Source organism: Sphaeramia orbicularis, chromosome 4 (genome assembly GCF_902148855.1).
Source record: "Sphaeramia orbicularis chromosome 4, fSphaOr1.1, whole genome shotgun sequence".
NCBI lineage: Eukaryota > Metazoa > Chordata > Actinopteri > Kurtiformes > Apogonidae > Sphaeramia > Sphaeramia orbicularis.
In genome coordinates this window covers 50,864,197-50,881,681 of record NC_043960.1, presented here as the reverse complement: position 1 = coordinate 50,881,681, position 17,485 = coordinate 50,864,197, and the positions used below count along the sequence as shown (strand labels likewise).

General features: G+C 39.2%; 1 protein-coding gene across 1 annotated transcript in view; it reads left to right on the top strand.

Moving 5' to 3' along the window:
* obscna (obscurin, cytoskeletal calmodulin and titin-interacting RhoGEF a) overlaps window positions 1-17,485 on the top strand; it is a 147,574-nt gene that overhangs the window by 104,537 nt on the left and 25,552 nt on the right. The window contains 14 exon segments of the mRNA XM_030131617.1: window positions 566-674; window positions 2,129-2,256; window positions 2,469-2,581; window positions 2,681-2,849; window positions 4,937-5,024; window positions 10,339-10,539; window positions 10,623-10,683; window positions 10,771-10,848; window positions 10,941-11,113; window positions 11,798-11,824; window positions 11,932-12,084; window positions 13,155-13,200; window positions 13,299-13,376; window positions 15,268-16,954. Of these exon segments, the coding sequence (XP_029987477.1) occupies window positions 566-674; window positions 2,129-2,256; window positions 2,469-2,581; window positions 2,681-2,849; window positions 4,937-5,024; window positions 10,339-10,539; window positions 10,623-10,683; window positions 10,771-10,848; window positions 10,941-11,113; window positions 11,798-11,824; window positions 11,932-12,084; window positions 13,155-13,200; window positions 13,299-13,376; window positions 15,268-16,954 (3,111 nt within the window).

The window sequence follows — 17,485 nt, the reverse complement described above, 5'->3', positions numbered from 1 at the left end:
GAGAGAGACTGACCCCCACCCCCCCCCTTCTGTAATGACTGGAGATCCAGAACCTGCAGAACCTAGAGCTAGAACAACTAGACAGGCAGGAACATGAAAGGCTGGGCCTCACTGATGATCATTTGTGTTTTTTCGACTTTGGTTCACCATTGTTGCCCTTCCATTCTCCATTATAACCTACATGTTTTTTTCATCTTCCCTCTACTCATACAAAAGCAGGAACTTCCTCACGTGGACCATTCCATGTAAGTCATCATTGTCATGATAACCAGTAACCATTCAGCATTCCCCTTTGTCCTTTTGCCAATGCATGCCCAGCTAACTCTTCACTACTACGAACACCAGATGAACATGTGCTGGGCAGGTGACCCCTGACCACCACGCAGAAACAGGCATAAGCCCCTGTCCTGCTCATGTGGTGGCTTAGTTTGGTTCTGAGGTAAGACTTTTATTGCACCTGGACAGTAAGGTAAGAAGGTGTACTTTTTCAGTATTTCCTTTTCTTTGATTCTGTTATTTTGCTTGTCCCATTACATCCTGCTGAGTATCATTTTGGTTTCCACAGATGTAGACTCTGAGGGCTGGTCCACCACCTTTGTAAAGAAATGGCTGCAGACAGACATCAGCGCCACCTCTATTGCAAAATTACTTTTCCCACCTGGATCCACTGAGCAGTATGTTCATCAGCATCACTAAACATTTGTATAAAGGTCCCGTGTGTAAGATGTACACAGATAGCTGGGGATATAATTACAGCTAGACTATGAGTCAGAATACAAGAATTAAATATAAGAGCATATTTTTTGTTGTTGTAAGTAATGAAGCTAAGGTAATGATGGTGCTGTTAGAAAAGGGGTATTCATGAGCATCTTAACCAAAAAATTTTGCAGTGAAAGCTTGAGATTAGTAACATTTCTTGCTGAATTCCTGTTGGTTCTCAAGTAGATATTGATTGTAGCAGCTTAACACTGTGAGATGGTCAAATTTCTGACACATATAAGTTGGAGTGAACATTAGAATGTAGAAAGCATAACCTATACCTTTAATAATTAGTCTCCAGTCCCAGGATCTGTTATATCGATGTGTTCTGAAAATCAGACCAGAACTGGGAAAGAAAGCTTTTAAATGTTCTGGTTCTACTAAACAGAACAGAACCTACTGAAGGAAATACAACTGAAGGAAACTGTTTGTAAATACAGTCAAAGTCATTCTAAATGAATGGGAAAAGGAATTGATTGAATCAGGTTCTGCTTTGAGATTCTTTTAAGGGATATTGTTGTACTTTCAGTACCTTTTGAATCTTTGATGGTGTTTTATGTGTATGTTATTAGTTTAGTGTTTTATGTATGGTTTTAGAACTGTGTTGTACAATGTGTTTTATGTATGTTTTTGATGTGGATCTATGGCAGTGATTTCTGTTCTCTGTAGCTTCTGTTGCTACTGTCTTGGAAAGGACACTCTTGCAAAAAACATTTTTAATCTCAATGAGTCTTTTTCCTGGTTAATAAAGATTAATAACAAAAGATACCTTCTTGTTATCACAGAGGTTACTTATTAGGATGTGGAGCACAGCATACCCTCAATTGTTGAAACGAAATAAAGCAAGGTACCACCTTGTGGCACTATATGATATCACAGTAACATCACCTAAATGAGAATCTGGCAGTTACAGATCATATAGTCATCTTGCCCCAGATTGGTGTGGTCAAAAGACAGGAATAGCAGCTGTTAGGGAAGCTCTGGCACTGTTTGATGTAGGACCACAGGTTGGTACAAAAATATCACAACATTTTTTTCATCTTTCATCTGGAAGAGCAGTTGCATTGAATGAACTTCATCATCTTCATCATCATAAACTTTTATGATGAATGGCATCCAGAATTAAGGTGCATTACTGTTTCATAATATGTGTGAGTGTAGATCAGTTTACAGCCCAAAACAAAAAAGTCCTCAACATACAAATAAAACACTGACCGTTTTTTGTGGTCTCCATAGGTTAGGGTCAAAAGGGTAGGAATGTTCAATTTGCAATTTAACCTGTAGATGTAAATAAATATTACACAATAAAATCTTCATTATTAGGTGTATCTGTCTAACATCTCTCATTTTACTTCATCTTTATTTCCAGAACAAGCACTGAGGGGGCAGTTTCTACCCCTGTGTCTGTGGATGACGCAGTACAGCAGCCTCTGTATTACCTAGAGGAAGTGGAGGAAGAGATCTACATCTCAGAGGCGATGCAGGATATCACAGATGGTATTAGATTAGATTAGATTAGATTAGATTAGATGAGACTTCACTGATCCCACGATGGGGAAATTCACTGGTCAAGGCAGCAACAGGATAAAGTGCAAGAAAATGTGCATGTGTAAAAATAGGGCAAAGAGCAAACACTGCAAAAAAGAAAAAAAAAAAAAAGTGTGGCTATGATAAAACTTGGTGACTGACTGATTTAGTTTTGTGTTCAGCTCCTCCATCTGTCCAGGTCCCCACTGAGGACCTGTGTGTAGAGCCTGGCCAATCAGCTACATTTACTGCCATCATCACAGGACGGCCCATTCCTACCGTACAATGGTATAAGGTAGGACAAGTGGTTTTAACTGAGTGCCACTGTTAATTAAACACAAAAAAATAATCCTGAACAGGAAGCTGTAATTATTTCTCCCTTCTGTGATTGGAGGATGAAGATGAGCTCACAGCCAATGAGAATGTGGAGATAGTCCAGCATGGTGCCCGATGCTCTGTGTCCATCATGTGCCCAGAGGGGGAGGACAGTGGTATATACACCTGCTTTGCCTACAATGACGCTGGAGAGGCCTCTTGCCAGGCCCAGCTCACTGTGGAGGAAGGTTAGTCAGGAAGAACCCACCCCTGGCTAAACCCCTGATACTTCCACATACTGAAGCCACATCTCATTTGTCCTTCCACTGCCCTATGAACCAGCTGACCCCAGTATCATCCACCGAGTTCAGTAGCAGCAGAATCTCACCACAGACCACATGGAATTTATTTTCCTTGAGCATGAGTTTTACATTTTTAGAATATAGCCATTTATCACATTCTAACCAGAAAGTTCTAATGTTTTAACAATGAAAGTTATCACATTATAGTGTGATAAATTATCATGTTTAAATAATATATCATGTTATAACTGTCACGGGGAATGAAGGACCCATAAGCAGACTCCACAGGTTGAACAACAAAAGGCTCTTTATTGAGCTAAAAAGACACAAGAGCACAAAACAGGATGCATGGCAGAACACACTCAAGAAAAACTGAGCAGCAACGGTAGGGTGTTGATACCAGAGTACCTGACTGGCTGGGAACTGCTTTAGGTAAAACAGGTGAGGGAGAGGTACTGGTGAAACATACTGGTGAATGCATGAAACAAACCAGTGGGGAGTGAAGGGGCAAGTGGGCTTAAGTAGAGAAAGGTGATGACAGCAGGTGCGTAAAACTAATCATGAGCAGGTGTGCTGAGTGGGGAGCGACTGTGATAAACTGGAGTGAGAGTGTGATGACCCAAACCACCACCAGGAGGAGCTAAAGGGATAAGAACAAAACAGGGAGTGAAATCAGTGGACGTGACAATAACATCATATTTTAACATGAAACCTTTCTTGTTTTACATTACAATGGTAAATTTGTATTTTTACAAACTGGCAGAAAAATTCTTCTAAACATTGTAGACAGTATGAACAAAACATATGTCATGTTTGTCTGGTCGGTTTTATTTGATTTTTAAATTCAGTTCCATTCCTGACATTCAGGCTGTAGCACATAAACACAAATTAGGATGAATAATGAGTTAAAATAATGAAATAAGAATGTTATTTGAAACAGATCCAGTGGCGTGAACAGGTGACTGGAGTCCTATAATGAGATGAGGATCTTTAGTTTGTCAAATGGATGACAAAACGCTGTGTGATATAGTGGATTAGAGCTAAAGTCATGATTTCCTGTGTATTCATGAGCATTTATTTATGAAAGTTAGGAACAATGTATATTAATGAATATAAAAAAAAGGAAATACGACAGATTATTGCCTGAGGCAAATTTCCATCTGTATACTGTTAACCCCACAAACGTAATAACTCCCAATAAAAATTTGCAACTTTTAATATAACATCATAATAACTTTCCCACAACTGTAATAACAGTTGCCTACCACAAACATAATACTTCATTTTCCCACAGTGTGCTCCTACCCTCTCCATTGTTATCATAATAATGTCCAGTCATTTTATTTACATGGTTCAAACATAGGCTTCTAGTATACTTAATGAGAATAAATAATATCCAGTTTATACTGAAGCTTTTAAAATAAAACCTTTACAACATTTTTGCCCATTTGGTTTTGTTCCTCCACTTGTATTTGTAATTAAGCACCTATTAATCTGAAATACCATGTGGTGTGACCACAATGTTTGATCATTCTAAAAAGGCAAGTATCCAAAGGACAAGAATAAATGAGAAGAAAAAGAAAGATTAATATTTATGAGTACATTACTTAAATGTATGTAATGTTCTAATTTATTACATTTGTGGGAAGATAAAACAATTATGGAAAGTGAAGATTTTTACAGTCTCCACAAATGTAACAAATCCCCACAAAAGTAATAATTATTATGTTTGTGGGAAAAAAGGTATTACGTTTGTGGGAAAGTTATTACATTTGTGGGATTATTACGTTAAAAGCTGCAAATTTTTATTATGTTTACTGTTCATCACATTTGTGGGGAGTTATTATGTTTATGGGGTTAACATATACCTTCCACATATTGTGATTTACATGTTAAAATAATGTTTGAGTTCTACAGACACAGAAACATTAATCAGATGTAACTGTAAAGATATGCAGACACAAAGTAAAGTCAGGAAAATATTCTGATTGGTTGCTGGCCTTATTTACTCACAGGTTGTGGTTTCTTTCTAGGTTTACTTGAGTCTCAGGAGAAAGAGGTTGAGCTGGGGAAAAGAAGGAAGCTCTTTTCTGTCTATGATGTCCATGAGGAAATAGGAAGGTAAACATCTACTTCACACAAACGACATGTACCTGCACAGAATATTCCTTTACTCTCATTTTTTAAAAAAAAAATCTATTCAGAGAATACCCAATTATATTATAGGAGATAAAATAAAATTCAAGAAAATTAAAAATCATATCAATTCAATTATGTTGTTTTCACTGGAATTGTAGTTCAAAATAATAATAAAAGATACAGGATAAAAACATATATAAATCTGCTAAAATGGGTTACATTTAATAATAATTTCATACCGGCAGAATATGATAAACGATTCAAATTGTGGGTAAATAAGGGAATCACAGCATGATTCAATTTAGAGAAGGAAAGGGAATTAGAGAGTTTCAGTAATATGATGGATAAATATGATTTGGATAAACATGAATTTTATAGGTATTTGCAACTAACTATTTTAGAGATTATTATAGAAGAGAAATCTGGATAGATCTCTCCATGGATGTGAATGGTATGATCCAAATCATAATCAATTCATATAAAGAAATGAAAACTGCAATTATATCAGCTCTATATAAGAAATTAATTCTAAATAAACATTCAACTAAATACATAAAAGAAAAGTGTAATGCAGAGTTCAGTACAAAAATCTCAGCTGATGATTGGCAAGATATGTGAAAAATACATCAGACATCCACTAATTCACAGTATGGAGGGAATTGTCTTTGGAGAATTTGATAATTTTTTTTTATAACATCTAAGGTTTAGAGTAAATATTTGAATACAAAATTACCATGCTGGAGAGAATGCAGAGTAATTGAAGCAGACCACTCACATGTATTTTGGAAATGTCAGAAATTGTCTTTGTTTTGGGAAAATATAGATCTTTGTCATTTTAATTACATTAAGGAAAATGTACACGCATCTGATAGGTATTTGGTTAAAATATACCTGATAGCTGGCAAGAAAGCAACTACAAGGAAATGGGGCAAGGTAGGTCCTCCTAACCAGGAACAGTGGATGGAGACTGTCGAAGAAGTCTTCATAATGGAAAAGTTGACTCACCGTATGAGATTACAAGAGGCACAGTCTGAAGAAAAATGGGGAAAATGGACTTTATTCAGAACCCGAAACAGTGACAAAAACAAAGCAAAAAAGGAATAACAGAAAAAGCTAAGAATGGATGGACTAGTAAAAATGTGACTCCCAAAGAGTGTTGTTGTTATTGTTGTTTATAAATGTTGAAAGTATCAATAAAAATTTAAGATATAAATAAATAAATAGATAAATGAAACCCACAGGTAGCCCTCCCCCTTCAACCATGGGTTAGGGGATCGTTCATAAAATGAGTTCATAAACAAGTAAACACTGTTACACCCAATAGCAATCATCAAGAGCGTGCAAATACACTGAAATACATTGGGCATAGAGAATTTATCTCTGCGATACTTAGAAGTGCAAAAGCAACGATGACAAATTTGCATCTGTTTTAAACGCTTCTTTTGCTTTCAGCTCTCACCATTCTGCAAAAGCTTGGCCAAGGAAGACTCTTGTCTTGTTCCTTGTTTGGTCACTCTTTTCTTCTTCCTCATCCTCTGACAACGGCCACCTCTTCCTTTTCTCTGCCAGCTCTGCTATGGTAAACGCCTGTGAAATGCAGGCATGGCTGGCTTTTGTTTATAGCTAGTTGACAGTGCCTGGCTCGAGGCGTATTTGTGTCGTAGTGCTGTGAACTGCGTTGTTTCTCACGAGAGACGAGATCTGGGCCACTGGGATGGTGGCAGAGAACTTGCAAGTGATGTATTCAGCCCTAGAGACACTAGAGGGAAGAGAACCTCCATTCTCCCCCCAAAAACACATTAAATCATCACAACTACTTCAAAGCTCTTTAACTAAGGTAAAAATCTTGCGTATTTCCCCTTTAAAATTAGGTTTTTCCACCAGTCACAAACCTGCAAATGAGATGTATATTCCAAAGGTTTTGTGTACATGTAAAAAGACTCCTCTTTAAACCAGAATAATATCAGCATATCAACCAATCAATCAATCAATCAGTCAATCAATCAAATTTTATTTATATAGCGCCAAATCATAACAAAAGTTATCTCATGACACTTTACATATAGAGCTGGCAAAAAACAGATTCTTAAGCCAATTTACAGAACCCAACAGAATCCTCCAGTAGCAAACACTTGGTGATAGTGGAGAGGAAAAACTTAATTTTAACAGCAGAAACCTCAAGCAGACCCCGACTCCTGGAGGATGGTCATCTGCCTTGACCAGTTGGGGTTAAAGGAAGAGAGAGAGAGAGAGAGAGAGAGAGAGAGAGATTGAGGGAGGGGGGAGAAGGAGAATATAGGGGAGACACATGGATGCACAGCCAACTGAACTAAAACTTTCAAAAACTAGAACAGCTGGTGCTGGTATAATTACCAATAGCTAGAACAAATGTCCATAACTGGGGCCAGCCATGCCTCAGGAGAAAGAGGGGTCAACCTGTAATTGAAGGGTTGATGGTTTGAAACTCGCTCTGTCCTAGTCATGTGTCGTTGTGTCCTCGGTCAAGACACTTCACCCACCTTGCCTCCAGTGTCATTCACACTGGTGTATGAATGCATATGAATGGTTGGAGGGGCCATTTGGCGCAAATTGGCAGCCACGCATCTGTCAGCCTGCCCCAGGCAAACGTAGTCTACCACCATCATAGTGTGAATGTGAGAGCGAATGAATAATGGATCAATAATGTAAAGCCCTTTGGGTGCCTTGAAAAGTGCTATAGAAATCTAATCCATTAGTTAAGCCCAAAATTATTCATACCCCACGCAAAAATTGATTATTTCATAGTTTTAGGTATGAAATGAAGGACAGAGGAAACGCTTGTTTAATGCAATTTAATTTATGGTAGATTACAAAGCAATACAGCAAATTTGCTTTCTTTGTTGTTGACCTAAAGGTTACATAATCAACATTTTGGGTTTGTATGCATGTCCATAATTATTCATACCCCATGATTAATAATCAATGGCATAGCCTTTATTTGCTATAACAGCTTGCAAACGGTTCCGATAGTTGCTGATCAGGTTTCTGCAGACTTCAGCAGGGATTTTTGCCCACTCCTCTTTTGCAAAGGTTTCCAAATCCTTGAGGTTAGAAGGTCTTCTTGCCGAAACTCGCGTCTTTACCTCCCTCCACAGATTTTCGATCAGGTTCAGGTCTGGGCTTTGGCTTGGCCACTCCAAGACATTCACATCATTATCCTTGAACCATTTCTTGACAGCTTTCGCTGTGTGTTTAGGATCGTTGTCCTGTTGAAACATCCACTGCTGACCCAGATCAAGTTTTTCTGCCGACTGCTTAATATTTTCTTCCAATATCTCAATGTATTGTTCCTTTCTCATGATGCCATTCACTTTGACGAGATTCCCAGGCCCGCTTGCAGAGAAGCATCCCCAAAGCATAATGCTTCCACCGCTGTGCTTGACTGTTGGAACCGTGTTCTTGGGTTGGAATGCTTCACCTTTCCTTCTCCAAACAAAGGCCACATCCCTGTGGCCAAAAAGCTCCATTTTTGTCTCATCAGACCACAACATTGATAACCAAAAGCTTGGGTCCTTGTCTAGATGTGCTTTTGCAAAGGCTAGTCTGGCTTTTACATGCCTGGGCTGGAGCAGTGGAGTCTTCCTTGGCCGGCATCCATGGAAGCCCTCTTTGTGCAATGTCCGCTGCAGTGTCTGCCTCGATATGTTGGTTCCAATTTCACTCAAATTTTTCAGGATAGCCTTGGTGGTGATCCGGGGTTTTTTGCCGACCTCTCTCACAACTTTTGTGATAGTCTTGACATCATCTTTGGCTTCCGGCCACACCCCTTGAGATTCTGTACAGTGTGGAACCTTTTGAACTTGGTGATAATGCTCTGTACAGTGGCGACTGGCACATGAAATTGCTTTGCTATAGCTTTATAGCCTTTGCCATCCTTGTGTGCATTTACAATACGCGATCGAAGGTCTTCACTCAGTTCTTTCGTCTTTGCCATGCCATTGGTTTGACTGTTGACCATAAAGTGAGAATGAATGCACTCACTCACTGAATTTATTTCAGTTTATTACATGACAGGTTGCATGAGGGATTGCACATGGTTAGTGAGTTCCAGGGATGGCATTCATAATGATTAGCCCTAGTTTTGGCACCCAAAAAAGCCTAAATTCCATGACCATTCAGGGGTATGAATAATTATGGACATGCATACAAACCCAAAATGTTGATTATGTAACCTATAGGTCAACAACAAAGAAACCAAATTTGCTGTATTGCTTCGTAATCTACCATAAATAAAATGAAATTATACAAACCTTTTCTCTGTCCTTCATTTCATACAAAAACTATGAAATAATCAATTTTTGCGTGGGGTATGAATAATTTTGGGCTCAACTGTAACTGTTAATAGTACTTCTCCAAATACAAGTATTAACAGTGGATATACTGATACTGGAACTGTTAGTACAAATAATAGAAACCTCTACCATCTATCTAACTTTATAATAAAGACTATCACAACTATATGGATAAGTGAATAATGAAGATGAAGGCAGGAGAGAAGCAGGACCACAGCAGCGGGTCAGAGATGATCCAAGGAAAACCTGTGAGGTGATAAAGCACAGACACTCCGGGGAAGAAGTCAAGTCAGTAAGATATATTTACTGGGGCATAAATAGAGGAGAATAGGAGGAGAGAGGAGGTCAGGCAGGAGGAGGAGCAGAGAAGACCTCTGTGTATCATGATGAGTCTCCCAGTCTAAGCCTATAGCAGCAGAACTAAGAGCAGCCTGAGTGCCCTAACTATAAGATTCATCAAAAAGGAAAGTTTTAACCCTACTCTTAAACATAGAGGGGGTGCCTGCCTCCAGACTGAGGCTGAGAGGTGGTTCTGGTTCCATAACAGAGGAGCATGATAGCTGAAGGCTCGAGCTTCCATCCTACTTTGGAGATTCTAGGGACCACCAGTAAGCCTGTATGTTGAGAGCATAGTGCTCTAGATGGACTGTATGGAACTAAAAGCTCTTTCAGATAAGTAGGTGCCTGGCCATGAAGGGCTTTGTAAGTGAGGGGGAGTATTTTAAAGTCTATCCTAGGTTTTACAGGGAGCCAGTGCAGAGAAGCCAACACAGGAGAAATATGGTCTGTATAGAATCAAGACCCTTATCTGAAGCAATCCCACATCCTTTTTTGAAAGTGCTCCTTTCCAGTGTTGGACGGAATGTGTCTACTGTCTATAAATGTAAATATCCTCGCTGTCATAGCACACCTAACCAAACCCTGTCCACATGTGCAGTCAACACCATCATCTGTGTTTGCATTAGGGGAACATTCAGCGTGGTGAGGCGTGTCGTCCACAAAAGAACAGCCGAAGTGTTTGCTGCTAAATTCTTGCCTCTGCGGAACAGCACTCGGACCAGGGCCTTCCAGGAGCGAGACTTACTGTCCCGCCTGGCTCACCCCAGAGTGGCCTGTCTGTTGGATTTCTTTTGCACCAGACGTACTCTGGTGTTGATCACCGAAATGTATCCTCCCCGAAACAGTAAATGTTACAACATATGGACCTTGATTTATGTTCCATTAGACCTTCTTAACTGTTTTTTATTAGCTGTTGCTCTCATGGCCTCCTGGACCATTTATTTTTAAGGGGATCAGTTTCAGAGAAAGAGGTAAAAGATTTTTTCTTATGAAGTCGTTTATGTTTTATCTGAAATTATGATGTTCCACTCTTGAAAGATACAGTTTTCTTTTCTCAGGTTCAGTCATATATTCAGCAAATCCTGGAAGGAGTCGGACACATTCATAGCATGAACATCTTACATCTTGACATTAAAGTGAGATTTTTCCCTCCGCTCACTCTCATATTATTGACGGTCAATATTTTCCATATGTTTCCTGATTTGAACCTTTCATTTACTTTCCACAGCCTGAGAATATCCTCATGGTATATCCACCGAGAGATGAGATCAAGATCTGTGACTTTGGGTTCTGCCAGGAAATAGACACATCCAGACATCATTATAGCATGTTTGGTACACCAGAGTTTGTTGCACCCGAGATTGTTCACCAAGAACCCGTCACTGTGGCCACTGATATCTGGTGAGTTTGCAAATAACTGAGACCATCTCTAGATTTTTTTTTGATGTGGAGTTTTATGTCTCTATATTTATTATATGCAATGTGTTTGTGTGGTTCATTTCCAATAATTGTTAAATGCACTAAAAGCTATCATAAACAAGCCAGTGTATGCTAAAAATACATAATTTTAACCCATAAAGACCCAAACATCCACCGCCAACCAAAAGCATCTACTGATCTAAAATGTTTGATAATTTTAGAACCACTAATGCTATCAGTGGATTGAAATAATTCAGTTAAAATGTTGTTTCTCAGCCTTTCATTGTCATCAGATAATGATTGACAAATGACAGTGGTTGGAGACACTTGTTTTAATGTTTAGTTAATGAAATTTTTGTTGAAAAAGTCACTTTTCTTCTGTTTTGATATAACCTTTTGAATTTACTCCAAGATTTAATGAACATCTACATGATCAGTGAATTAAATTTGGGAAAATCCCTGATTTTCACTGAAAAATGCAAAATTCAGAGGATAATGGTATAAATAAATGGTGACAAATCACTTAGGAAAGACAAAAAAAAACCATTTGGAAGTTGTATCTAATAGAATAGCTGAGGGTCTTTAAGGGCTACTCATGAACAGTTGTAAATGACAGAGTAAAACATGAAGGCAGTATTTCATTAACACTGTTATTGTCTCTGTCAGGTCTGTGGGTGTCATAGCGTATCTGTGGTATGTATCACTACACTTTAATAATGAGCCAAGTCTATAATCTTAGGTAAATGAAACACCTGTTGTCTAATACACACTGCTACACTGCTTTATGTTTTTGTTGACAGTCTAGTGTGCCGATGCCCTTTTGTTGGGGAGACGGACCGTGCTACACTGTTGCGGGTGGGGGAGGGGACCCTGAACTGGGATGCCCCCGACATCACTCACAGGAGCCCTGAAGCCCAGGACTTCCTCCGCATGGTTCTCCAGCCAGATCCAGAGTAGGACACCTCCCACAGCATAATTTTACCAAACATTTTTCACTTGTATACAAAGATGACAAACAACCAAATGGGCTTTAATGCTTACCACTGGCTGAAAATGTAGTGTAGTGTATTCTGAACATGATGCACGGACGTAAAGATGCAGAATGACTCTGTTATGCCAAAATTTTAAAATACATACTATTCTTCTGCAGTTCTCTCTTCTCAGTCCCAAGACCAAATGCAAAGATAGGTAATTTGATGTTATTTCATGCTGCTTCAGAAATGTGACGCCATGCCACCATGATTAGAGGAGCTGCCATGTTACTTTTGTGATTAGCCTTAGAGTCAAGATAAGTCATGTTTTCTCTTGACTCACTCAAATTACATTATGTTATAAGATAATTGTACAATTTTCTAACGTTGATAAACTTGATCGTTTTTCAAACCCTTTTCATGGGAAGCGCTTTCTTTCTTTCTTTCTTTCTTTCTTTCTTTCTTTCTTTCTTTCTTTCTTTCTTTCTTTCTTTCTTTCCTGATTTTGTTAAAAGTCCACTTGTGCACCAATGACTGCTGGCTTCCACAACACACGTTATCTAAAATCTAAATCTAAAATGTGCAATAACTGCTGTACTTACCTCTCACTGACTTCTGCACATTAATGAGGTATGAATGTGTGACTTTACAGAATGAGAGAAGGGCAGGAGGTGTGTGTATTTTTTTTTGTACTGTTTTTACTATTTGATACTATTTAAATTTATTGCATTGCATATTTCCTTTTTAATGCAAGAAGTACCTTTTTTACAAGCACATCAGAATTTCACTGTGTATGCTCTGTGTATACAATGACAATAAAAAGAATCTTATCTTAAAAGTCAGTCTTACTGGAAGAAACCCCGTTAAACCCATATTTTTGGTGAACAAATATTTTTTTTCCCCTTCAGCAGATAATTATTAGGAAAACCCCAATGAGACTCAGCTCTCATTTTGCACAGTGACCAGTCAAACATTGTAATTGACCAACATTATAAATATTTTTAGTTTATAAATCATTATTTTGTTGAGTAATTTTCCTCCCCCGACTACAGGAAGCGTCCATCAGCCTTTGAGTGCCTCAGCCATGAATGGTTCCAGGTGAGAGAAAATACAACCAGGTTATCCAGGTTTTTGCATTGTACAACATAGAAATTCACCACAAATTTTAACTCCCACATTGCTGTACCTGTGACCAGGATGAACATGCTGTAGAGGACACAGATGAAATTAACACAAGGAGTTTGAAAGTTTTCCTCTCTAAAAGGAAATGGCAGGTGAGTTTCTCCTTATGTACTGTATGAGTGAAACTGCAGCCTCTGGAAGAGTTGGACTTGAGCAGATCTGAATTCACACAATATCACCTTATTAACTCACACATTGTGTCAAAATATGCATTACTGAATAATGATAATTTTTCACTTCATTAGCTAGTAATAGCCACATTTTTGTATATTGTGATGTAATACAAAATGCAAGGGATGCACCTTTAGTAGTTCTAGCAACTATATATTAAACAGTAACAATAGCATGAATGAGGTTTTCCAGATTTACCTTTGATATGATGTGCTTGAGCTTAATTGTATTTGTTAGATAAAAATTATTAAAAAGCTGATCTTTTTGCTGCTTATGTATTTCTATTAAGATTCAGTTCAGAGTAATCTATAACTCCAATGTAATTAATATGTGCCAACCTTAATTTAGCTTAATTGTTAAATACAGAATGTGCAAAGGTTTGGACTTAAGTCACAACTTTCAATAACTGACACTTAACTCACACTGATGAAGGCTTCAACTGGAGTCAAAGTGTTTTTTTACACAAGTTGACTGTGCCCTGTAATAGTATGACAGTAGATGTTCAAGAAGTATTCAGATCATTTACTAACAGTATTAATACACACTGAAAATACTCCACTGCAAGACAAAATGCTGTGTTCAAAACCTTATTTAAATAAAAGTAGGGTATTTACTAAGTATAATCAGTTAATGTATTTTGTACAGTAGTTGTCCTGCCTGTGACCTTTGGGTAGTGAGTGTGTACCTCCAGCCAATAGCAGCATTGTGCAACAATATAAAAATAAAACAACTGTGATTTATGCTGCTCTTTTCTCTTAGTGTGGTAAACTTTAGGGAAGTCTATTACTGTCTGAGAGACAAAGTTTTTGGCAAAGCACACATACACCTGCCACTTATACACAGCAAAAGTGTGGGATTATTTGTGCTTCAGAATATACCCACTGTATTTTTATTTTATTTAAATTTTTTGTCCCTAATTGCCACAAAGATAGACTAGATTACCTTTAAAACTATGGAAATTTGGAAAATTCTTAAACTTGGGTCTTGGGTTTTGTTGAATGAAGATGAGATTATTACATAATGAAGTGAAAGTTTGTTATATTTGGTCAAGTTACTAGATAAGTGTTTTTGCTAGAGTTGAAACGATTAATCGATTATTTGACTCGAAATGGTAAAAAAAATTATTCTACAAATATTTTTCTGAATCGAAGCTTTGTTTCCTTAATTTTACTGCCTTTAATCACCGTTTCCACAATAAACAGACATTTATTGTGACACACATGACACCAGGATCAACACACAGTTGTATGTTAGTTCCATTTTCAGTTGTTAATAAGTTGGATCCAGATGTGTTGAAGACTGCAGTGCACATATTGTTTGTAGATGTCATTGGACTAGTTTGTTGTTTATATCTATATATATTTTTGTACATACTTTTATACTGTTATTACTGTTATTTCTATAGAGATATTTTTAATATATCCTTTTACTTTTATACTTCCTGTGGTGGTTGTTTTAGCTGGTTCTGCGGTAGAGGAGTTGTTTGTCATTTTCAGACATGTTTGTTTCACATTTTTACCAATTTTTTTTTGCCTATTCAAATAATGAGTTAATCGCATCAAGAAAATAATTAGACAGATGGGGCGACTCGGTGTGGAGTTTGCATGTTCTCCCAGTGTCTGTGTGGGTTCTCTCCGGGTACTCCAGCTTCCTCCCACCATCCAAAGACATGCACTGATAGCTGGGATGGGCTTAAATGATTATAAAAATAACTGATAGCTGAAGCTCTACTTTTTACATAATTGGCCTCAATACAACCATATTATCTGCATCTGTCTCTATGTGTACGTGTATCTCTGTTTGTCTCCACAGCGTTCGTTGACTTGCGTTGGTTCGGTGCTTATGTTGAGGCCTATACCAGAGCTGCTGGATGCTCCTCTCCGAGAGACTGCAGTCACAGTTCCCCGTGAACCTCAGGAACACAGCAGCACCTCTTTAAGCAGTGGCTCCTCATCCGAGTACGACGAAGCTGACTCATGGGATTTCTTCCAGCACTACAGCCCGACTGAAGAGGAGGAAGAAACAGAGGAGGACTATGACCCTGTAATGGAGAGAGCTCAGATCCCAGAGCCAATCACCCAGCTCCGCTTCGATGCAGAGAAGGAAGAGGAAGTGACACCAGGGGAGGAAGACGATGGGGAGAGAAGTGTTCTAGAGCGCAGTATGAGCAGGCAGTCAGTTACCTCATCAGACGTATCCTGCCAAGCTACACCCCAGAGGGAGCGTAGGTTCAGCAAAGACAGTAGTCCATCCCTTTACTTATCGGATGGGGATGAGGGCTCTGGAAGTGATGGAGGTCGTATCCCTCGGGGCAGCGTCATTCGAAGCACTTTCTACAGCACCTCACAGCAGCTTTCACCAATGTCTGCCAGACACATGACATTACGAGACAAATTTCAGGCCAAAAAGCAGGAGAGAGGGCGCAAACCACTAAGGAGAAGCTTTTCTGGACGTCTAAATGAGCCTCTTATTGAATATGTGGAAGATGAGATGGAAGGCAGTCGTGCTCAGAGACGGGGATCAGTCCAGCCCACGATGCAGAAATCCTGTTCTTTTGACAGCGGATTTGGACTCTCACACACTAACATGCCACCGCACAGGAGGAGCCGGTCCCTGGATGATTATTCACGACGCCCTGACAGCTCACCTAAAGAAGAAGGTACACAGAGTCTGAAGGAAGATTTCACAGAAGATGACGCAGCAGGGAAGAAATTGTTGGCCATCCCAAGCCCGCGACGGGCTGCACAAAGACGGGGATCTGTGGCTCTAGTGCAAGGGATGAACAGTGTTTCTGATGCCTCTGGTAGATTGAGCTTCTTGGCTGGAGAAAGGAGTCCCAAGCTGGGTCAGACTGAGGGAGGCACCTTCTGTGGCTCCCAGGGATCTTTGTCCGAATCCTATATTTTAGAGCATGGAGGCTCAGACTCTTCTAGTAGACTTGGATCTTATGAGGAGCTCAGTCATCTTAGAGGACGATCAGGAGACAGTGAAGGGTACGATGATCAGGGAGCGCCTCTGATTTCTTCATCACCTCTTTCATTTCGAGGCCTGGAGCGTGATATCAAACCCCGCGCACCGCCACGAAACCGCACCCGATCAAACCCCAACTTATCTACAATCAGCAGAAGTCAGGTGGTGTCATCAGCAACACCAAGCCCCAGTCCCAGCCTGTCTTCTCTTCAGTCTCCAGAAAGACCTCCTAGGACCAGGGACAAGAAGGAGGGCCACGGCCTTCAGAGACACGCATCAGCTCCAGCCCTTGAAGCCCGGCAACCCACCGGAAAGTCACCCAAGCTGGGACTGTTGAAGATCTTCCGCAGGCAGTCATGGACCGGCCATTCGTACTCGCAACTGGACGATGTTGAGTTGGGACCAACACTCGGAGAGATCATGAAGCCTGACACGCCCACGATGTCTCTGAGGAAGAGGATGAGAGCCTCAGCCTCCAGCCTCACCAAATTGTTCTCCAGGTCTTCTAGTAAGGAGGATGTCAGTACAGGTAAGACTCACAACATGTGTTGAAGCCACTTCAACATCATTAACCCATAAAAACCCATACAGCGACCAAAATTATCAACTGATCTAAACTGGTTAATACCAGCTGATCCACTTATCCTATCAAGCCACGTAAATAATTGGTGTAAAATGCAGATTGTCATCTTTTCATGGTCATCAGATATGACCCATTTGGATGTTCAGAGGCTCCGTAGTGAACATGGAAACACTGTATTCTTCTACAACATTGATTCACCAGTAAAACGCATGGAGTTGGATGAATGACAGTGGATGGAGAAACTTGAATTTAGGTTCAGTTATTGGTATCTTTGCTAAAAGGTTACTTTTTCAGTTTTTTGTTTTTGTTATAACCTTAGAATTTACTCTGGGGTTAAACTTAAATATTGGAACAAACATGATTTACAGTGGAAAAATGCAAAATACAGAGGATAATAATATAATAAATGGTGATAAATCACTTAAAAAAGGTTAAATAGAGACAAATTTATTTGGGAACTACCATAAAAGAAGCACT